This window comes from Schistocerca piceifrons, chromosome 6, assembly GCF_021461385.2.
Source record: "Schistocerca piceifrons isolate TAMUIC-IGC-003096 chromosome 6, iqSchPice1.1, whole genome shotgun sequence".
NCBI lineage: Eukaryota > Metazoa > Arthropoda > Insecta > Orthoptera > Acrididae > Schistocerca > Schistocerca piceifrons.
Genome location: NC_060143.1, coordinates 310,669,657 through 310,693,844, shown reverse-complemented (window position 1 = coordinate 310,693,844; position 24,188 = coordinate 310,669,657). Strand labels below are relative to the sequence as shown.

The following is a 24,188-nucleotide window of genomic DNA, read 5'->3' as shown; positions in this document are numbered from 1 at the left end:
CACATCTAAGTTTATTCCATACATTAAACTATAGCAGAATGATCCTGCGTGGCTCGGCAGCACTAGAGTACTATCATTTGACATATTGTTTTGTAGGGCGGGCAACCACAGCCAAACTTCGACATTTTTCAAAGAAAATTCCCCACTGGCTGTATGAATGATTTTTATTAAATCTGCGACCGGTTTCGCACCACTTACTGGTGCATCCTCAGGAAATATACGCTGTTTATAACATAGTAACGTTGAAAATTGCCCTGTAGCCACTCCCCACCATTCATGTCCAATATACCGTCATCTGGTGAAAGCCGTAGTTAAAATTTAAAAATCTTTTTTAAAATTTTTTAAGTGATGGGAGCGGTAATGACCGTGCAAGTTGAGAGGCGTTGCGCGGCAGCGGACACGGCCTGACTGACTGGCAGGTGCAGCGACTGAAACCTAATGATCCGCAGCAACGTTCTGAAGTTGCTCTTAGGTTTCTGTCACGGATCGAAATTGATTACGTGCAGTAGGTCAATGTTCTATGGAGGCTCATTTTGCACTATAGGTTGCACTGAATACGCAGAACTGACGAATTTTGGGTAATTTTAAATCGCGTGTTGCGCACGAAGAGCTACTGCACTCGCCATATCTGACTGTGTGGTGTGGATTCACAAACACCTTTATTCTTGGTCCGTTCTTTGAAGAGAATACACCCAGAAGGCCTGTCAGGTATAACGTGATGTGTGCCCGATATCGAGACCACCTTGTAAAAATGGTTCAAAGGGCTCTGAGCACTATGGGACTGAACATCTAGAACTACTTAAACTTAACTAACCTAGAGACATCACACACATCCATGCCCGAGGCAGGATTCGAACCCGCGACCGTAGTGGTCGCTCTCTTCCAGACTGAAGCGCCTAGAACTGCTCGGCCACACCGGCTGGCAGACCACCTTGAACATCAAGTGTTTACAGCTTTGGAAGAGCGCAGTTGTGTGCAAATAACTGTTTTCATGCAACATCGGACAACATCTCATGTCATTCGGCCTGTCCCATTCGGACAGTGGGAGATTCACTTAAAGAAACCTTCCACAAATGTGTTATATCTTGAGGTTTTCCAGATGCATGGACTCCAAGATCACTTGATTTGAATCGATGTGACTTTTTGCTCTGGGGATTTCTAAAAGTAGGCTTTTGCCAAGGACATTTTCGGTTTCTACATAATCCGTAGGCCAGTGTACAGATACACGTTTCTGAGTGCCCAGATTCCAGCACAACTCCTGCGGGCCACTGTTGATCAGTTCGTTTTGCGAATACAGCATCTCGTCAACGTCTCCGGTGCTCATGTTGAACAAATCGTGTAGGTAGTAGTTAAGAATAAAACAAAACATTACGCCTCTCTCACTTATTTGACCTTTTCTGTTCACATCTTGTTTGTAATCAGTTACGTATGGAAGCACTACCTCGCGTCTCTCTTGCTTTCACAGCGCCAGATTTGCACCTGGTGGCCAAAATTGGAACTAATATTTTCCCAGCGTAAATCAGTTCGTCCTTACAGCTTTAGCATATCTAGCAACTAGCGGTACCATACGATAACTACAGCCCACAGTGGACATACGTGAGTAGCTGCCAACTGCTTACGAATAACACCGTACTGCACAGAGTACGCTACGGGAGCGTGTGTCGCCGGTGTTGGCGCTGTTGCTCTTACCGACGCTGTGGGGGTGGCTGTGGATGTGGCAGGCACGCAAATTGCGCGGTCCGTCCCTAATGGCGTGCTAATTGTGCCCACCAGCGCCGGCGACAGCGCTGAGTTACGGGCCACCACTCTGACAACCCTCCCCTCCCCTCCTTTCCTAACCTCACCTCTGGACACGTGGCGGCTGACGCTGCCACCTCCCGCGTCCCGTCTGCTTCCTCTCATTTCCCACACACTGAAGCTGGGTTCACACAAGCAAGTTAAGTGACGCCTTAGGTAGTGGCATGCTGTAGTGGCGCCACAGTTGCATATGGTTCAAATGGCTCTGAGCACTACGCGACTTAACTTCTGAGGTCTTCAGTCGCCTAGAACTTAGAACTAATTAAACCTAACTAACCTAAGGACATCACACACATCCATGCCCGAGGCAGGATTCGAACCTGCAACCGTAGCGGTCGCTCGGCTCCAGACTGTAGCGCCTAGAACTGCACGGCAGTTGGTTTCAGTGGCGTCACTCAAGAGATGCAACTTTTTTCGTGCCACAAAAGTTTCAATTTGGTTGTAGTTTGTGTCGCAACTAGACTTCCCCCATCACTAAAAAGCGTCGTTCAACTGCTCTGTGGTGGCTGTACTTCGAAAAACCGGCATTATTTGGTAGTTATCGTGAATAATTGCTGCTGTTCTCCATTCGATTTCAGTGTGTTGTCATTCACTCACAGTAAAAAAATCTCGAAACTGTAGTCTGCAGGTACACTCTTGCAGCTTCAGAGCTACAAGAACGACAACCTATAGCAGCAATTGTGTGTGTACGAGTGTGCGTGTGTACAAGCACGCAGCTCTTAACAACACAGGCACTGCAATATCGTATTTATGCGCGGATACCAGGCAGTGACTTTCAATTAAAATGTCCTCCCCTCCCCCATACCGGAATTACATATCATGTATAATTGCACGTCGTAAAGCATGAACGACGACATAGGAAAGTTTGGCTCTGGCCTTCATTCGTGCACGGATAGCCAAAGCGGTTATGGCGACTGCTCGCGTAAAGCGGGAAATCCGGATTCCAGTCACCGTAGGGGACGAATTTTCATTGTCGTCAGTCCGTTATACATGTGATGGCTCCCCTTATTCGCAACTGCGAATGCATTTCATGTAATTGTACAAACTTCGTACTTTGAGAGGCCAAGCAGTATATAAATTGTGGATTAAATGCGCGAAACAGTCCGCGAGTGTGTGAAACAAAAAAAAAAAAAAAAAAAAAAATGGAGGTATCGTACGCGAAATGCCTACATTAACGAATATAAAAAATTCTGAAATCTTATTTATATGCCTGCTGTTGGTTGGTTTGCCTTAGCAGACAGCATTCTCACCTTCAATTCTATTTATTTTAAAAATGTGTTTGTTACCTATTTTATTGCTGCCTGACCTTTATTTTCGGATCAAACATACACGTTCTTTTTTCCTTGTATTTAAGTCTTGTCGCAGATCTAATGCCATAACCTGCATTAAAACATTAATATCCGTTTATATGATTTCAGCTGCCGCCACGCTGAAAACTGTGCAAACACATAGAATTTGTCGCGTCCTGTGGGAAGGGTAGCTCGCAGTGCCTCTACTGAATGCCACGAGCTGTGGCGGCACTTCAACTGCATGTGTGAACCCGGCGTTACACTCGAGTTTATCCAAATTATTCCACCCCAAATAGAATTCGCCGTCATCGGTTACGCCAAGAACGCACCTTTTTCACTCGTTAGGCAGCCGTAGGCACCTCTTCGCAACATTATTAAATGTCTAATGATAATAATTTCACGTAGCTCAATGGCCGGTTGCAGGTCTTTCAATTGGACGCCAATTCGACGACCTCCGTTTCACTGACCTACCCCAGTTATGCAACCAGGGAAAGGGGAGTTATTGTTTAACAAGGAATCCGAACCACGCGTCGTTCTTGCCGACTCCTCACATTTTTTAAAGGTGAAGGCTTGATTAAAGGCATACGGAAAATTTCAGCAATCCGACGGGGATTCAATCTCGCTACATCTTGTATTTAGTCACGCACTTCACTACTATATCATCAGGCCCGACGCTGAATAAGGCTATCTTTAACGACGATAATAACTTGCGAAACCAAGTTTCGAAAGTGCGCTATCGCGTTTTGCACATGCGCTGAGCTTTGTTGCTGAAGTCGCTGATGAAACTAAAGACTTCCGGCTTATTCCAAATCTGGCGACACGGAAATAGTATTTACGAGTGGTTTGCGATTAAGTGAGATACAAAGTTGCAAACGGAGCAAACTATTCGCTTCTTGGATATCGTTGCTCTGCGTAAGTGTTCACGGGATTTCAATGATACTGGCTACAGAGAGAAACAGCGACTTATTAATGCACTTCAGGCAGTCCTACACGGCCTGGACATCGATGGATTGACGATAAGTGAGCTGGTGAGCAAAATTAATTACATTGGAAAAACATAAATGAATTACTAAAAATACAAGAAAGTTAAACATCTACGTGTAGAACGGACATTATCTACTGTAGAGATGCATTTGAACCTCCACTTGCCAAAATTCGCAATGTGATCTATAGCTTCACTTCTGGTGACAATACTTCTTACAAGATCTTTCTTACTTGTCGCATCGCTAATTATTAAGAACAAACCTGAACTGTTCTGGTAACGTTCTCAGATGTTTAAAATTACCTCTCGGGTGTTCAACAATAATTTCTTTCAGCAAAGTCGCCTAAAAAAAAAAAAGAGCTCTGTTACATGGCCCCTTGTGGCCAATCCAGCGGTCGGTTACAACGTCGTTTAACCAATAGCGCACTGTGTTATGCTAGTCAAGCGGCGCACCATCTTGCTGCCAAACGAAGTTCTGCGGTTCAGCTTCTTCTAGTTGAGGATAGAGTCATAGTTTCAGTGCATGAAGATAAAAACACCAGTTACAGTTGCTTCACCGAAAAAAGGTGGCCATAAACTTTTCGCCGGGACATGGCTCAGACATTTTATTTAGGGAAGCCTCGTTACAACGGTACCATCTCGTGGGGCACTGCTGACCATCATATGCAAACATTATGAGTGGCCACATTTCCCGTCATGTGAAATATCGATTCATTACTGAACACGACAGGATTCAGGAAATCTTCAACGGCATGCAGAAACGTTTCGTTTGCTAAGCCGCCATGTAAACCGTAGTCTGTAGGCATTAGAGCTTGTAAGAACAGCAAACGATAAGGATGTAGTTATGTTTCCTTAAAAATCTCCACAAAGACGTGGCTGGAACTTTTAACTCACGACTAGCCTTCCGAACCGATTTCTTAGTGCAACGCGTGAATGACTCTCACTCGCTCAACACGTCCTCTAGTAACTCTTGGTCGTTCCATACACTTCCCTTTGCGCACTGCTATACAAATCAAACTGATTGAGTTGCTCTTTCATTTTTTGTATTATCTGCATTTGTAAGTTGAATGCAATAAATGCTACAGAACCTTAAATCCGTAAACCCTGTGCATAGCTGAAACGCTTGAAAATTTTAGCGAAATTCAGGAAGACCTGCAGTTGATAGACGCTGGGTGCAGGGATTGGTAGCTGTTGTTCAACATAAAAATGCGTAATGTATTCCCCATAAATAGGCGTAAAGATCCGTTACTATATGATTACACACCAGGGACGGCCACGGTTTCAAAACGTCACGTGTGCACAATGTGCTTCCCGCGCGGTCTGAGGCTCCAACCGCTTCGCCACCACTCGGTACATCTCGGTTTTGCTCGGTCCCTCGGTATGGAGCGACAGTTCATTTACCAGTGCGATGCGACTCTGTTCCTAGATTCACTGACCATTTCCGCAAAAAGGAGCAACCTCGCTATCTACCGTCGCAGACCTTTAAAAAGCAATCGGAATTACAGAGGAGAAAAATGAGAACTCTTAATAACTATTATGTATTCGCATAATCGATGAGTACCGCAAATTTGCTGTGAAACGGCATTACATCACCACGCAGAGATAATTTAAAAATTTAGTTGACGATGAAAGAGCTGAGGATCGACAGACGATTTGTACGGGCTTCATTGTTCTCTATGTCAAGGAGCACTTCGTGTTAAATATGTAGGCGTAGAACACGTGATGGAACTGGTGGTGCAAACAGCAAATTTTCTGAAGTCGTACGCATTATTATTTTGTCATCTGCAACAGTTTTTGATGGAACTGAATTAAGAGTATGGAGGCTGTATCTTACTGAAAAAGCGTAAGTTAAGTCAGAGAACATACATGGAACGAAATTCCGATTTAAGAACCGCTGCTGTTGAATTCTTGAAGCAAAAAGGAACATTCCATGGTGAAAGTGAATGCTTTTAAAAAGAAAATCGCATTGTGGAAGGGGCAACTTCTGACAAGGAACATCGTCAATTTCCTAAGCTTACTGGCGTGAAAGGGAAAGCGTATTTTGAACAATGCATTCTATAATTGAAAGAATTATGCGAACAGCTTTCTAAAATATTGAGGACACAGCCAATTTTGAATCTGTTTTTAAACTGTTTTTGAGACTATTCGCCAGTTCAGCTGAAAGCGCCCTGTACATCTTCAGATGGAACTACTCGTTCTAGAATGTAATTCCCCTTTTTAAAGACAAATTCTGTTACGTTAAAGCTGTCCAGGAGTTCTACGTTGTTTCCCTTGTGAAGAGTTCCCACATCTCCATAATGAGGTTGCGAAAGTAATATCAATGTTTTGATCAACATATCTGAGTGAAAGACTTTTTTCTGTTATGAAACAAGATAATAAACTTCTGCATGGCCACCTGAGTAAGGAAAATCTGTGAAACTCTGTCTGTCTGAATGCCTACAGTTTGCGCCAGATATAATTTTTATTATGTCTTCAGGGTGCTAAAAATTGTTCAGTAATACTAGTAATTTGTTTTCTTGTGATCTATGTTGTTGATAAATATGAATCATAGCCTCATGCCACCTCCATAACCTTCGCAGTGTCCTCCTACCGCCGCTTCCTCCTCTTCCCCCCCCCCCCCCCTCCAACCCCCACCCTGTCATACGGGATGGCGTGGTAGGGGGGAAGTGTGCACTCGGGGGAGAGAGACTCACACACATGCAAGAGCACTGCACACGAGCCAAGTTCTTGGCCATTACACGATTGCCAGACAGTCATTCAAAGTAGTCACGTCAATTATATCTAGGTATAGACGAACGGAGCGAGTTAAAGTGGAATGACCGGGCAAGTGTAATTGTGGGAAATCCAATATTGGGATAGTTGTGAAACTGGAATGAGATTTTCACTCTGCAGCGGAGTGTGCGCTGATATGAAACTTCCTGGCAGATTAAAACTGTGTGCCGGACCGAGACTCGAACTCGGGACCTTTCGAGTCCCGGTCCGGCACACAGTTTTAATCCGCCAGGAAGTTTCACTTGTGAAACTGATTGACAGTGTAGTCCACCATGGAACGAGGTAGCTTTTAAATCTCCCGTTAGACAGAGCATTGATAGAGGAAACAGAGGATACAAAGCAGAACAGTGCATTCTGTCCAAGACTCGTTTAGAATGAGCAAAAGACACTGTGGTAAGGTAGGTAAGGTTCTACGGGAACAAACTGCTGCGGTCGTCGGTCAGACACTGTGGCTTCATGATTATATTTAATATGTTTTATATTGTTTCTTTTCAGACGCAATGAGAGTTTGAGATTCTGTTTGCCCAGGGATCGTTTTTACGTATAACACTACTCTCATATTGACGATATTTCTGTAAGTAGTGTGGTCGAGGAATTACCTGACAGCTATCAACCTCTCATCTGATCTTGGGTTGTGGCTGGTTATTCAGTATTTCTTGTAACAGCGGCCCTACTTAGGATGGCAGGAAACCAGTATATGAGTCGCCGAGATAATATACAGAATTCATTGTGTCCCTGTCGTGGGATCTTAAACGAAAACAATAAACGACGATAGTAAATAAAGACAATTAATAGTGCCGTTGGTGGCGAGGTTCCTGCGCGGCTGTGGAATATCTCTGCAGCATTATGAGAGATTACATGCCACTCCGTCTCAGCTTGACGCATTTCAAGTCCGGCAGAGACACGTGGCGCGCCATACGAGATCTCGTGTAAAAACACACCTCTCCGGCGCAGCGCAACGCAAGTTTGTATCCAGGTGCGGGATGTGACGTCGCGCCGTGATGGATAGGCCGAGCGCCAATTAGCGGCGGGTAATCTCCCCGGCATATCCATCATGGCGCTGACGCGGCGCCGTCTCCGGGACCGGGAGGCCTCCGCTTCGTACAGGTTTCCTCCCGGCCGTCAAAGTGATTACCTAACCAGACGGGAGGGCGTGCAGCGCCAGCTTAAAACTGTCTTTCCTGTTGGTACCGCGCTCCTTGTTAATCATGAAGCTAACAGCTTCACTTCCTATAGTTTCCCTCCTGGTTGCCATAGTGATTACTTAACGTAATTGGAAAATGTTCGGCGCTCACTCAAATTATCTTCTTTGCCGAAATGCCGAAATGTAATGCTACAAATTTTATAATGGACAATAACGTATTGTGAGCGTTTGCTATTACAAATAATAATACAAGGTTAACCCGAACTCCACAGACAAAATTTCGAATCTTGTTCAGGGATGAAACTTCCTGGCAGATTAAAACTGTGTGCCGGACCGAGACTCGAACTCGGGACTTTTGCCTTCCGCGGGCAAGTGCTCTACCATCTGATCTACCCAAGCACGACTCACGCCCCTTCCTCACAACCTTAGTTCTGCCAGTACCTCGTCTCCTACCTTCCAAATTTTACAGAACTCGGGACCTTTGCCCGCGAAAGGCAAAGGTCCCGAGTTCGAGTCTCGGTCCGGTACACAGTTTTAATCTGCCAGGAAGTTTCATATCAGCGCACACTCCGCTGCAGAATGAAAATATCATTCTGGAAACATCCCCCAGGATGTGGCTAAGCCATGTCTCCGCAATATCATTTCTTTCAGGAGTGCTAGTCCTGCAAGGTTCGCAGGAGAGCTTCTGTAAAGTTTGGAAGGAACTAGACGAGGTACTGGCAGAAGTAAGGCTCTGAGGACGGGACGTGAGTCCTACTTGGGTGGCTCAGATGGTAGAGAGCACTTTCCCACGAAAGGCAAAGGTCCCGAGTTCGAGTCTCGGTCCGGCACACAGTTTTAATCTGCCAGGAAGTTTCATATCAGCTTAGTATTTTGGTGTCAGACACGCGTGGTATCTGGTGGCTCGTTGCAGAGTAATCCCATTTCATTTGACTTCTTACTTCCATTTGTCGTTATATTTGTACTGAACTGAAAATACGAGGGCATTTCAATAAGTAAGGCAACACATATTTTTCTGAAAGCGGGTTGGTATTATTCAGGATTTCAATACACCATATCATTTCCCACTCCTCTGGCTGAAAAACCCTGGTTTTCAACTAAATCTCCGTTCAATGCGACGGCCTTAACGTCACCTTACTGAGAGGCCCTGTATACCCTTATGGTACGACTCTGCTGGTCGACGTTGGAGCCAACGTCTTGCTGTATCAATAACCTCCACATCATACACTTACTGCTGCCTGTGGAATGCATCCTTCAGTGGACCAAACCGATGGAAGTCAGAAGGCGTGAGATCCCGGCTGTACAGTGGATGAGAAACAACTGCACAATGACATTTTGTGAACTCCTCTCAGGTGTGGAGACATGAGTGAAGCCTTACGTTGTCATGGAGAAGAAGTTCTCTTGCCTGCGTTGATCACATCGAATGAGACTGTCCGCACGTTCCGACATGGCAAGAATTACAGGCGTGTGCCGCCGGCCGGTGCGCGGCGGATCAGACAATTTTCGCGACCTTGTTGCGATGATGACAGAAGCGTTGCTCTACTCACCATGATTTTGTTCGCTGCCAGATATCCGTAGACATTCTACAAGTGCCTTTGAATATCTGTGTTGCTCAATGAACGCTGTCTGCTTGGAACGTACCTCCACATCAGATGCCATTTTGAAGTATATGCACAGCACCGCTACCTATCGTATCTTCATAAACTTATAGGAGCTTAAGCAGGAATATTCTACGAAGTGCCACAATAAATTCCGCATTTTCTCAAACGAAAGTGAGCGAGAAAAAAAATGTGTTGCATTAGTTACTGAACATTGTACATACTGTGTCCCTTGTATGAAAAGAAATTTGTTCTGTTCACTCACACTTGTTGCTGTTGACAATAATAATACCAAAAGGTTCAAATGGCTCTAAGCACTATGGGACTTAACAAATGGTTCAAATGGCTCTGAGCACTATGGGACTCAACTTCTGAGGTCATTAGTCCCCTAGAACTTAGAACTAGTTAAACCTGACTAACCTAGGGACATCACGCACATCCATGCCAGAGGCAGGATTCGAACCTGCGACCGTAGCGGTCTCGCGGTTCCAGACTGCATGGGACTTAACATCTGAGGTCATCAGTCCCCTAGACTTAGAACTACTTTAACCTAACTAACCTAAGGACAACGCACACATCCATGCCCGGGGCAGGATTCGAACCTGCGACCGTAGCAGCAGCGCGGTTCCGGACTGAAGGGCCTAGAACCGCTCGGCCACAGCGGCCGGCAGTAGTAATAGTCACATTACTCTCCACCCTCAAGCTTGAGTTGAGTACTGCCGGATTCTGTCTCGGAATTGTTTTCCCGGCAGTATTGGGCATACGTTAACTGTGATATACTGTGGTATAGACAGGCTTTCTGATAAAGAGATGTCCGATATGCTATTCGTGTATGATTTCACTGAACTCTGTGGAAGAGCGGCAGGACAGCACTACGGTAGCTGTTTCCGGAGCAGCAGCAACCACGTGTCGTTGCATTACTCTGTGTTCTCAAGTAAGACAATTGGGTAAGAAAGCGAAAAAATCATATTTAATTGTCACTCCGTATGGAACTAACGGCGACCGTGGGTATCTCATATCAAAATACTCTAAAATCTTCCTGAACAATATCCGAGATTTTTTGGTCGATTTCGGGTTCTCCCTGTTTCGTTTATACAGTATTTGATGTAATGTGCTTCATTTTGGAACATATGGCAAATACTTTAATGTTTTCAGATTATTTAAGACTTTGTATAGATTCTTCACGGCGCTCCTGACGTATTAGATTTGTCAGTGTCAAGCCATCGACGACTTCCTGCAGTGTTATAGACAGGAGATTAGATTTCAGTAAGCTGTTACAAATTTTAGTTGGCTGAATTCAGCCACGGAGACGTCACGAAGTCACGGAACTTCCATATGCTACCAGAGACTGTTTAGATGTCTGTAACTGAAGGACATTGGTAGGGATGTTGATTTCGTCAGATGGTTGAAGACATAGTAGACTTCTCTCCTGCCTTTCAGCATAAAGCGCCCGTTTCCATGCACCGCTAAAGATGTAGCCACGGTCTCGGTTAAAGCTGTTGTTACACACTCCGATTTGAACGTCTTTTTTGATGGCAGACCTCACTAGGTGGATGCATGGGATAATATTTTCGTTTTATCAAACAAGTTGTTCAGTACCTGGCGTTGCGAGCGTATGCATTTATTACAATCTTCTATTAATCCATTGTCTCCTTCTCTCCACTCTCTATCCATCTCCTGCCCTCCTCCTTCCCGACTCACTGTCCAAGTTCTCCTGCCCCTCTCTCCGCCCATCTGCTCCTTCCCCCTCTCAGTATGTCATGTCCTCCTTCACCCTCTCTCTCCACGTTATCACTCCCACCATAATAGGTGGTTGCTGGTTCTTACCTTCACAGTATTTCATTCCAGATAGTAAGTAGTATACGTACCAAGTTTGGTTGAAGTCTATCCAGAGGTTTAGGAGGAGCCTTTTACCAGTTACTTTGCCCAAGTACGCACATGTCACACTTAGTTTAGCAGCTCAATGTTTATGACGTCATATTGTCTAAACTACGTATTGTTAAGTCATTTGAAAGTACATCCAGTCGTATATGTGATATTGTCTCCGAAATGTGTTGCGAATAGAGTCAGCACCAAAGAAGTTGTAAATTAAAACGTCTTGTGACTGAGAATGATAAATTTTTCTCAGTAGATTCAACGACATATGTGGATACTGTCTGCAAAATATGTTTCGAACAGAGGTACTAGTAAAGAGGTAATAAATTTAAACGTCTTGCACGATGCGGGAATTTTTCACGTATCTTAGTACTTATGACGTCGTATCTCCTTAATTAACTGGCATTCAATGATGTGGGTCTGCAGGTACATTCAGCGATATATGTTTTGTAAAACTTTGAAATTATGTGTAGAGTTTGTTGCAAGTCACAAAGTGCTCTTGATTCTCAAATACTGAATAATTAAAGTAAGTCATTTGCGCGTCTTGGGCTACACATCTTTTTCACTCCAGCCGCACCACTTTGACACTCACAGTGATTGTTTCAAGAAAGTGATATGTGTGCGAACTTCGGTTAGAAATTGGCCCATTTGTTTAGGAGGCGGCGTGGATCATTCATACATACGTACACAGGGTGGACAGTAACAGCCTGCAGAGATAGGAAGTGTGTTGAGGGTAGTTTGCTCTGAGAAATAATTGTTAAGAAAAAAATGGTTCAAATGGCTCTGAGCACTATGGGACTTAACATCTGTGGTCATCAGTCCCCTAGAACTTAGAACTACTTAAACCTAACTAACCTAAGGACATCACACACATCCATGCCCGAGGCAGGATTCGAACCTGCAACCGTAGCAGTCGCGCGGTTCCGGACTGCGCGCCTAGAACCGCTAGACCACCGCGGCCGGCTAAGAAAAAAAATCGATGTGTTGTGCAGTTTCTGAGTTAATTACTATTAAAGTTAGCCTATAAGGCAGGTGATCGCGCAAATTCAAGGGACCTGTCAGAGATGGTATCACCAAAGGTATTCTTCGTCTGGTTTCCTAAAACTGAACAAGGGAGTGTAGTGTTGGCAGAAGCCAACACTGTTTTTCTAGAGGAGGCCGAAATGCACGCGTTTAATTACACGCTGACTGGCGTGAGGTCTGGAACAGGACAATATCTTGAGAATCGCAAATAAAGTAAGTAGTTGATATAATACTTAACTTTAATCCACAATTGTAGAACATCGCTCTTGATGGTACATGCTTCACATAATAAATATCAATTGAATACGGCGCCTTGCTAGGTCGTAGCAAATGTAGCTGAAGGCTATGCTAACTATCGTCTCGGCAAATGAGAGCGTATTTGTCAGTGAACCATTGCTATGAACGTCGGCTGTGCAACTGGGGCGAGTGCCAGTACGTCTCTCTAGACCTGCCGTGTGGTGGCGCTCGGTCTGCAATTACTGACAGTGGCGACACGCGGGTCCGACGTATAGTAATGGACCGCGGCCGATTTAAAGGCTACCACCTAGCAAGTGTGGTGTCTGGCGGTGACACCACAGGGAGCGATACAAAAATAAGACATGGGGCGGCAGTAAGGATCGAACGCGAGCCATAGGCTGAGTATTCTCGTACGCTGTCACCTACGCTACTATACGATGGCTATTCGGAAATTAAGGTCCGATAGGTCGCGAAATGGAAACTAAAATGGCAATCCGATGAAGCTTTGCACAGAATAATTGTTGGAGCTCATCAAAGATCATCCTGCAGACACTTATTTAAAGAGCTAGGGATCTTCACTGTAGTCTCACAATATATATATATATATATATATATATATATATATATATATATATATATATATATATATATATTCACTTATGAAATTTGCTATTAACAATCCGAACGAATTCAAAAGTAATAGCAGTGTACATGGCTACAACACTAGGAGAAAGGATGATCTTCACTACTCAAGGTTAAATCTAACTTTGGCTCAGAAGTGGGTAAATTATGCTGCCACAAAAGTCTTTGGTCACTTACCTAATAGCATCAAAAGTCTGACAGATAGCCATATAGCATTTAAAAGGAAATTAAAAGAATTTCTGAATGACAGCTCTTTCCACTCATTAGATGAATTTTTGGATACAGTAAGTGGGTAATTTACCCACCCCCACCCAAAAAAATTAAAAATATTCAGTGTCATTGTGTAATGTAATCTCTCGGATATACACCTTTTATTAACCTGACACGTTCCTCATCATTACGAAGTGTCGTATTCATGATCTATGGAACAAGTACTAACCTAATCTAATCTAAACAGATGTGATGAACAGTGTCTCTAGTATGCACATCGATCGCGTCACGTCGCCCTTTTCAGTTCTGAGCACACATTGAGCAAGTAAAAATACCTAAGTCCATAATCTCTTCCGCCAAGTATGGGTGCGCAATGCGAGGTTTCCTCTGCTTTCATGCACGCCACATAACGTACCTGTCATGCCTTTCACTCTTCATGACAATTCTCGGCTGCAGATTGAAAGAGCAATGAGGACGCTCTTACGACGTTTTCGGTGGGAAGTGTTTGATGGTATGCCATACAGCCAAAATTTGACTCCTTCTGATGTTCATCTCTGCTCACATGGACAGCATACAACATTTTGGCACAGACAAAGAACTGCAGACCAGCGTAAAGAAGTGTCGGAAAGCACAGGCGGCTCCCTTCTGTGACGAGGTATTGGAAAGTTGGTACAACGCTACGACAGATGTCGGAGTCGGAGTAACAACTATGTAGAGAAGTAGCTGGAAGGTCCAGCTGACTGTCGCAAATAAAGCATTTTTTATTTTCACTGTGCTTTGCATTTCGGGACCGATCGGACCTTTACTTTCCGAATAACCCTCGTTACAACTGAAATTAATTCTATCTGGCGCGCCTCTTGAATATGCGTGCTCAAACACCTGATTGGGTAACTTCAATGATAATCGACTCGGAAATTGTGCAACGTATCGAATTTTTTTTTCTAGACAATTGTTTCTCAGCACAACCTACCCTGCAACACTCTTACGAGCTTTTCAGACAGTTTCTGACCACACTGTATACGAGTACGTTGGTCCATTTATATAATATGTATGGATGCATAAATCTGGCTATGAGAGTAAGCTTAAGTAATAGATAGTGGAAGTTAGTTTTGTTCCTGCTGTTATGTTTATGATTACATATGAAGTCTTCACGGGTTGTCAGCTGAGTAACATCGTCGTTTCGTAGCAACGTTTCGATGGAATGCGTCTCCATCATCTTCAGGCGAAGTGTCGGGATATCGCTGCTGCTTTCATCTGATACTTTCCCCTCTTTGTGGAAGTGTGAGGGGGAGTTTGTAGCCTTTCGGCTTTTACTCCCCTGTCTACTTGTGTGTGTGATTATTTCTGTACTTTTTTGGTGTCTGTGAAATGTGATGATTGTTCTGTGTGAGTCTGGTACTTGCCTGGGGTTTGGCGAGATAATTGTAGTAATTTGGGTAGGAGCAGGATTTGGGAATGGATATTGGGATTTTTCTCTTCGACTTAGTCGTCGAAGATCGTCATGGGCCGATTGTGTTTATCGCGGGACATGTCATATCGACCTAGGGAGTGAATGAGGGCGTTTCCCGACCTGGAAGTACCTTCATAGAAGGCCCTTGCCAGGTCTTGAAAACGCTCTCTCAGGAGTGGGATTTCCGCAGCGGCATGCAAATCGTCAATGGGGAATCCAAGAGGTAAACGCAGTGCCCTCCTGAGGGCGCGGTTCTTTAGCCTCTGGAGTTTGTCCAGGTGCTGCTTCGCCCCGTATCCCCAGACAGGACACGCGTATTCCATGACTGGCCGGATCAGGGCCTGGTATACGTTCACTCCTACTGAGCAGGAAAGGGAGCTGGATGAGTTGAGGATTGGGTACAGGATGGACATTCTGGCGCAGACCTTCCTATGGACCTCGTCTATGTGGGGTTTCCACGTAAGACGAGAGTTCAAGGTTACGCCAAGATACTTGGCGGTTCTGCGCCAGGGGAGTTGGGTTCCGTTTAGGTGAAGGTGGAGGGGGGGGGGGGGAGCGTTGAGGAGGTTCGCGCCTTCCGAGCCTACGGGTAATCAGCATCGCCTGCGTCTTTTCGGAATTCATGGTGATTCGTCAGCGACGGGCCCAAGTTTCTGTGTCATCTAAAACCCTTTGTAGCCTACGGATGACCAGGTCCTTGTTCGCATTTCTTGTGTAGAAGGCTGTATCGTCAGCGTACTGAGCGGTGTGCACCAGGGGGGCCGTTGGTGTGTCCGCAGTGTACAGACTGTACAAAACGGGCCCCAGGACCGATCCCTGTGGCACCCCAGCACGAACACGCCTCTTGGTGGAGGTGGCTGTTTCTACTTTGACAGAGAAAGTTCTGTTCGAGAGATAGCTTTTGATCTGCTTAACTATCCTCCCGGGGAACCCTTGAGTGTACAACTTGTAGAGTAGCCCTCTATGCCATACTGAGTCAAAGGCTTTGGCTACGTCTAGTAGCACTACCCCGCAGTAGCCTCTGTGGTTGAAGCCCTCTGTGGCTGCTTCAACCACTCTCGTGATCTGTTGTGGGGCAGAGTGATTCTGCCGGGATCCGAATTGGAAATCCGGCAGAATTTGCTCTCTGGTAATATGTTCTTGTATGGGTCTTAGCAGGAGGCACTCATAGATCTTGCTGAGAGTTGGCAAGAGGCTAATTGGCCTGTAGTGCTGCGGGAATAGAGGGTCTTTCCCTGGTTTGTGTATTGCGACCACTTCCGCGTGTTTCCAGCAAGCTGGGAACTCGCGGGTATGAGTAATCTCGTTGAAGACGTTCGCGAGGTGTTCGATCGCCGTGGGTGGGAGGTTTTTGACCAACTGGTTGGTGACATTGTCATGTCCTGGCGCCTTTTTGGAGGGGAGGGACCTAATTACTTTTGCCACGTCTTCAGGGGCAAAAACTGTGGGTTCGTCTTCTGGGTCCTCCTCAGCATTGAGGAAGACAGCCAGTTGACGACGGACCACTCTTTCATGCTCATCATCCTGGGGTTCAGCCGCTTGGAATTGCTTCTCGAAAGTGTCGGCGAGGGCGTTGGCCTTTTCAGCATGGCTGTAGGCCATACCCCGCTCGCCGTGCAGTGGCGGCATCCTAGCACGTCTTTTTGTGAATTGTTTGGTTGCTTGCCAAAGTGTGTGATCGTCTACTTTGAGGGTTGTGTGGCGGTTTTGCCATTGCTGGTTTCTGTGCTCATTGAGCGCTACCTTCAATTCTCTCTGTAGACGATTGAGCAGCCTCCTTGTGGCCTGGTTTCTGGTTATCTTCCACTCTTTTGCCACTCTGTTCTTATGTCGAATTTGAGCTAGCAAGTGTTCCGGGAGCTGTATTTGCGGCGGCGGGCCATCGCTTTGTGGAGGGATGGCCTCTTCTGCTGCCTGCAGGATGGTACCTGTTAGGTCTTGTAGCGCTTGTTCTACTGTTTCGGCAGTAGGTGGCGGAGCGCGAGCGATATCAGAGGCGACAGTTTCTCGGTATCGCTCCCAGTTTGTACGTTTGTAAGACGTCTGGTACCGTGGGAGTGCTACCCGTTCTCCCACGTCGGCCTCTAGGATCACTGGGTTGTGGTCGGAGGACATTCTGTTGATTGTCCTCGCGGTCACAAACCCCGTAATCCTCCTAGTGAGAGCTATGTCTAACACGTCGGGCCTGCCTCAATTTTTTGGAAAATGTGTGGGCTCGACTGGACCCCATGTTTCGAAATGGTGGTTGCGCCCTAGTTGTTGCAATCTGGCGCCTGCTCTGGTGGTTACTCTAGAATTCCAATCAGGATGTTTGGCATTGAAGTCGCCCCCTATTATGAGTTTGCCTTCAATTTGCCCTAGAGTAGCTATGTCTCCCTCATCTATCTGGTCTTGTGGGGGTCGGTAGATTGCAACGATTGTTAGGGGTCCAGTGGCAGTGGCTACTTCCACCGCCACTGCTTCGATTTTATTGGTAGCTGGTAAGAATACCTGGTGGTGGGGGATCCCTCTTTTTATGTATATGGCCACTCCTCCACCTTGGGTTGGCCTGTCTTTGCGATAGCTAACATAGTTGGGGGCTGTCGCTTTTATTCCCGGTTTTAAGTGGGTTTCCCCCATCATGCATATGTCGATGGAGAACTCCTTCATGAGTTCTCTGAACTCGACCTCTTGGTTAACAATGCCGTCTGCGTTAAAGACGCACATTGTCAGGCCATGGATGTTTGGTCGTCTATCCATGATGGGGTTTTGAAACTACTGAGGAAGTCGCAGAGGGGAGCGACTGCTGGACTGTTGCCTGAAGGGCAACGAGGATCTGTGTGTTCTGCTTCTGGGCTTCCCTGAATTCCTTCATCATTTCCATGACGAGGTTCATGGTCTGCACCATTACGCCTAACAACTGATCCATGGGGGGGGGGGGGGGGGGGAGAGTGTGTGTGGGGTTCCCTAGAGCTTCCTCCATCATGGTGGACCTGGTCGTTGATGCTGTGTATTTCCCAGTGTTGTTCTCGTGATAGTGTCTGGTGTTGTGATGATTGGGCCACACTTTCATGGTTCCTCGGAGGAGAAACCACTTCCGCCTACGTCGCCCTCGGTGTGTCCGGCCTTGGTTTTACCCAGGCCTTGTCTGTGTGTGTTGTTGTATTTTGTTTTCTTGTGTGACTGGTTGGGTTTGTCGTGTTTTGTTTACGTGTGTGGGGGGTGGCCTTTGCGACCTTTGCCTGCTGTGAGTGTCTTTTGTGGACCTCACAACCTTGGTAACCCGCTGTGTGGTTTTTGCCACACAGCGCGCACCTTATTTGTGGGTCCGTGTGCGTGAGTGTGCATGTCCTGGTGTCGTGGGCCTCGGCGCACTTCCTGCATCTCACTGGCATGGTGCAGTGCGCAGTGATGTGGTTCAGGCCCTGACACCTGAAGCACTGCACCGTCTTGTTTTTATGGCGCAGCAGCTCCGTGGTGACAGGCACAGCCAGGACCGTCTTCATCTCCCTCTTGTTTTGCAGTATGTCAGGGAGTGTTACCTGGCACAGCGGCCACTTGCTCTCTAGGCTGCCCATTTGCTGGACCACCTTGACGACGTACCCCCGGGCAGTCAAGTCTGTTTTGATTGCCTCGGGGGACACTCGTCTTGGAAGGTCTCTAATAACTATGTTTCTGTTTCGTGTCTTTGTTGTTGGAAATGTGTAGTGAGGTATGTTTCTTGTGTTGAATAGTGTTTTGACTGTGTTGTAGTGTTCGAGTGTGTGTACTGTGACTTTTATTTTGTCTCCACCGGCGGGTTTTGCCTGGAAACTGCCTCCCCCGATTTCTGTCTTGAGCAACTCGAAGAGCTCCTCGTAGTTTTGAGGAAACTCTGCGACAATCGGGGGAGGTGGTGGGCGACTTGGTTCTGTGTTTGTGTTGTGTTTTCTGTTGTCTCTGGCTCAGCAACCGCCTGAAATCTGTTTGGGGTGGGTTCCACTCCCCGGGCTGGCGGAAGCCTCGGCTGGCGAAACGTTTTCTTCGCAGGCACGAAACCAACCGAATCCTGCCCGGTTACACGGTTCCCTTCCAGTGCCGGTGTTTCCTGGTCCCCTCCCAGAGCGACGACAGGTGCTGTCGGGGGCGCAGGCTCCTCAGAGGGTGTGGAAGTGGTTGGGGTGGGGGTGGTGGATTGCTTCTTCCCCTTGGAGTGCTTCTCCTTCCTGTCCTTCTTTACACGCCGCTGCTTGGATGTGGTGGACTTGTGTGGGGGGGATTTAAGGTATTTGGAACAGGTGGAGGACTGAGTCGAGGGGGTGGGTTTGGGGAGGATTTTGGACGGCAGACGGATCGTCTGCTTGCCATTTTTCATGGATTCAATGTATTCCGGTAGTGTGCCGGTGGCGCTGGCAAGCAGGAGCGGAGTTAGGACGAGGTTAGGAGGGGCGGGATTGCAAGTACTGACAATGTATGATGTTGTTGGTGTTCTGTGTAGGGTGGCATTATTTGCTGTGTTATTTGCCATGTCTGGAGCGGAGAAGGGGGGCGCTGCCAGGGGGGTGCCAGTTACAGCCTTCGTTGGCACCGTTAGGTTTCCCGGCTGCATTGCTGGCCCTACTGTATTCGTGGACGCGGAGGTCTGGACGGCGGCGGCGGAAACCTTTTCTGTGGTTCCGCGGCCGGCTTCCAGGTCCTGGCCCACAATTTCCCTACTCTTGGGGGGAGCAGAGCCTGGCTCTGCGGCAGCTGGGGCGCTCGAGACGGCCGACGACGCGGCCCGCGGCAAATACAAGACGCGCTTTTTGTCAACAGCGGTTGACCGCTTTGACCCCAAAGCACCACTGGAGCTCGACATCCGCAGAACGAAAAGAAACACGACAATTCTGCTGCCGGGCGTCGCAAAGTAATGAATCCTGCCAGCCGTTGCTTGCTGTAGACCTGTGAGCGAGTTACCGCCAATGCTTTAATAAAAGCAGAGCCGAATAATCTCCTGTTTTGTCACCCGTGCAAGCGGGGGCCTATGGCTGACAGTACGCGAGTGAGAGGAGCGGTGCTCAACCTTCGACTGCTACTCAGCGAGTGTCGGGATATCGCTGCTGCTCTCATCTATTACTTTCCCCTATTTGGGGAAGTGTGAGGGGGAGTTTGTAGCCTTTCGGCTTTTACTCCCCTGTGCACTTGTGTGTGTGTGATTATTTCTGTACTTTTTGGTGTCTGTGAGATGTGATGATTGTTCTGTGTGTGTCTGGTACTTGCCTGAGGTTTGGCGAGATAGTTGTGGTAATTTGGGTAGGAGTAGAATTTGGGAATGGATATTGGGATTTTCTCTTCAACTTAGTCGTTGAAGATCGTCATGGGGCGATTGTGTTTATCGCGGGTCATGTCGTACCGACATAGGGAGTGGATGAGGGCGTTTCCCGACCTGGAAGAACCTTCATAAAAGGCCCTTGCCAGGTCTTGAAAACGCTCTTTCAGGAGTGGGATTTCAGCAGCGGTATGCAAATCGTCGATGGGGAATCCAAGAGGTAAACGCAGTGCCCTCCTGAGGGCGCGGTTCTTCAGCCTCTGGAGTTTGTCCAGGTGCTGCTTCGCCGCGTATCCCCAGACAGGACACGCGTATTCCATGACTGGCCGGATCAGGGCCTGGTAAACGTTCACTCCTACTGAGTAGGGAAGGGAGCTGGATGAGTTGAGGATTGGGTACAGGATGGACATTCTGGCGCAGACCTTCCTATGGACCTCGTCTATGTGGGGTTTACACGTAAGACGAGAGTCCAAGGTTACGCCAAGATACTTGGCGGTTCTGCGCCAGGGGAGTTGGGTTCCGTTTAGGTGAAGGTGGAGGGTGGGGGGGCGTTGAGGAGGTTCGCGCCTTCCGAGCCTACGGGATATCCTCGGTCGCGGGATTATATCTCTGCTGGACCGCTCTCCGCTTCCCGCGGCCGGCCAATCACGCGCCCGCGGAATCGCCCGATTAGCCTGGGTCGTCGGTGGTGGTGGTGGGGTGGGGTGGGGGGGGGGGGAGGAGGTTGGGGCCGCGTGCGCGGGGTTCGAGTCCCGGCGTCCGTCTCTGTCTGCTCCGTCCGCGGCCCTTGGTGGAACGGAACGTTCTTCTTTGATTTTCCTGATTGCGGGCTCCCAGGCTGTGCTGAGATGGTAGCCACTGTCGTGGTTGATTAGGTTGTCGTGTAACCGTATTCCTATGGATTCTTTGATTACTGAGTCGCAAAATCCGTTTGTACTGCATATTTTCTTTGTGTCCTCGAAATCGAAGGTGTGCTTCTCGTCAATACTATGTTCCGCCACAGCAGATTTGTTGGTCTGACCCAAGCGTACATGCCTGTGTTCACTGCGGCGCTGTGAGATGCAGCGCTGCGTCTGTCCTATATATTGCATCCCACATTCGCATCCGATCTTGTACACACCTGGTGCTGTCAGACCTAGTGAATCCTTGATTCAACCGAAAAGGTCTTTGATTTTTCCTGCTGCGCGGAAAACGGTCTTCACTTAATGTTTCTTGAGAATTCTCGCGATCTTGGACGTCGGAGGACCCGCGTATGGCAAGAACACAGAGGCCATAGCTTCGTCTTCAACTGGTCTCCCTTCTTGTGGTCGATCTTCAGAGCTTTCCTTATTTGTGTCTCACTGTATCCATTTTGTGATTGGCCGGCCGTGGGAAGCGGAGAGCGGTCCAGCTGAGATATAAGCCCGCGACCGACGATATCCCGACATTTCGCCTGAAGATGACGGAGATGCATTCCATCGAAACGTTGCTACGAGACGACGATGCTACTCGGCTGACAACCCGTGAAGACTTCATATATGACCGAGCGAGGTGGCGCAGTGGTTAGCACACTGGACTCGTATTCGGGAGGACGACGGTTCAAACCCGAGTCCGGTCATCTTGATTTAGGTTTTCCGTGCTTTCCCTAACTCGCTCCAGGCAAATGCCGGGATGGTTCCTCTGAAAGTGCACGGCCGACTTCCTTCCCCGTCCTTCCCTAATACGATGAGGCCGATGACCTCGATGTTTGGTCTCTTCCTCCAAAACAACCCAACCCAACTTCATATATGAAATTCGCCGAGAAAGCCTGCACTCGCATGTTTATGATTGCTATAATAATTTTAAAATTGTGCCTGGTTCTTTACAAAGGACTTCATTATGTTCTCTATCACATGCATGTCTTTCGCTCCGACCGTAGTAACGTTGTTCTGCCTCCACTGCCATGCTGGCTGACGTGTTACCGTCATGTTGTGTTGTGCAGTTGCGTGGTTCACGCTGGACGCGTGCGCGCTGCCGCCGGAGCTGCGGCTGTCGGAGGACAACTGCACCGTCACCTGCGACGGCTACGAGCACCGCGTCGCGCTGGCGGGCGTCGGCTTCTCGCGCGGCGTCCACTACTGGGAGTTCACCGTCGACCGCTACGACTCCGACACAGACCCCAGCTTCGGCGTCGCCCGCATCGACGTCTGCAGGGACCAGATGCTCGGTGAGTCTCACTCACTCACTACCTCACTGAGTATCATGAAGTGAGGAACCAAAACAAGAATCCGGACACACGGACAACCAACAACAAATCGTCAGGGAATTACAGTGTTAGAACTTTAGGGTCGCTGAGGATGAGCAGTCTAAATCAGAGAATAGGCGACACGAAGTGCTCCGAATGGTGCCGATTTTTAACGACCAGTTCTTGGGATCCAGCGGCCAACTAATTACGCCCTTACTGCTGCTAATGTATTGAGTGCTCATATCAAACGAATTTATGTAGGTTACCAATTAACAGTAAGATCGATACATTGGTCGACCGACGTGCAACTCTACAGTGTCAGTATCTGTTCTTGAGCAAGTGAGTTATACGAGTGCCGTTGCATGCGTATTGGGGGTTCGACACATGTTGCCGCTGATGTAGACGACATCAAACGCGCCAGTTCGGTCCAAGATGCAGAGGTCAAGCAGAGGCTGTACTTCGGCCTCCAACATCCCCTGACCTCAACACATAAAAGTTAATAAACCCGCTAACAAACCTTACGTGGGAATTATGTCGTCCCAGCATCTTCTGCAATTATAAAAACTTACCTGATTCATCCTCACCTCTGTCCAGTCACGACACACAGTCTAAATCTACCAAGAAGTGTAAATCAGCACTTACTCCGGCGCGAAGCGAAAATTTGCTCTAGTAACGATCAATAAATACACTACTGGCCATTAAAATTGCTACACCAAGAAGAAATGCAGATGATGAACGGGTATACATTGGACAAATATATTATACTAGAACTGACATGAGATTACATTTTCACGCAATTTGGATGCATAGATCCTGAGAAATCAGTACCCAGAGAAACCACCTCTGGCCGTAATAACGACCTTGATAGTCCTGGGCATTGAGTCAAACAGAGCTTGGATGGCGTGTACAGATACAGCTGCCCCTGCAGCTTCAACACGATACCACAGTTCATCAAGAGTAGTGACTGGCGTATTGTGACGATCTAGTTGCTCGGCCACCATTGACCAGACGTTTTCAATTGGTGAGAGATCAGGAGAACGTGCTGGCCAGGGCAGCAGTCGAACATTTTCTGTATCTAGAAAGGCCCGTACAGGACCTGCAACGTGCGGTCGTGCATTCTCCTGCTGAAATGTAGGGTTTCGCAGGGATAGAATAAAGGGTAGAGCCACGGGTCGTAACACATCTGAAATGTAACGTCCACTGTTCAAAGTGCCGTCAATGCGAACAAGAGGTGACCGAGACGTGTAACCAATGGCACCCCACACCATCACGCCGGGTGATACGCCAGTATGGCGATGACGAATGCACGCTTCCAACGTGCGTTCACCACGATGTCGCCAAACACGGTTGCGACCATCATGATGCTGTAAACAGAACCTGGATTCATCCGAAAAAATAACGTTTTGCCTTTTGTGCACCCAGGTTCGTCGTTGAGCACACCATCGCAGGCGCTCCTGATTGTCTTGCAAACGTCCCCATCTCTTGACTCAGGGATCGAGACGTGGCTGTACGATCCGTTACAGCCATGCGGATAAGATGCCTGTCGTCTCTACTGCTAGTGATACGAGGCCGTTGGGATCCGGCACGGCGTTCCGTATACCCTCCTGAACCCAGCGATTCCATATTCTGCTAACAGTCATTGGATCTCTACCAACGCGAGCAGCAATGTCGCGATACGATAAACCGCAATCGCAATAGGC

At 47.5% G+C, this 24,188-nt stretch overlaps 1 protein-coding gene across 1 annotated transcript in view; it reads left to right on the top strand.

The window, feature by feature from the left end:
- LOC124803291 (E3 ubiquitin-protein ligase TRIM9) overlaps positions 1-24,188 on the top strand; it is a 173,710-nt gene that overhangs the window by 133,891 nt on the left and 15,631 nt on the right. The window contains exon 10 of the mRNA XM_047264474.1: positions 22,246-22,470. Coding sequence (XP_047120430.1) covers positions 22,246-22,470 — 225 coding nt within the window. The remainder of the gene's footprint in view (positions 1-22,245; positions 22,471-24,188) is intronic.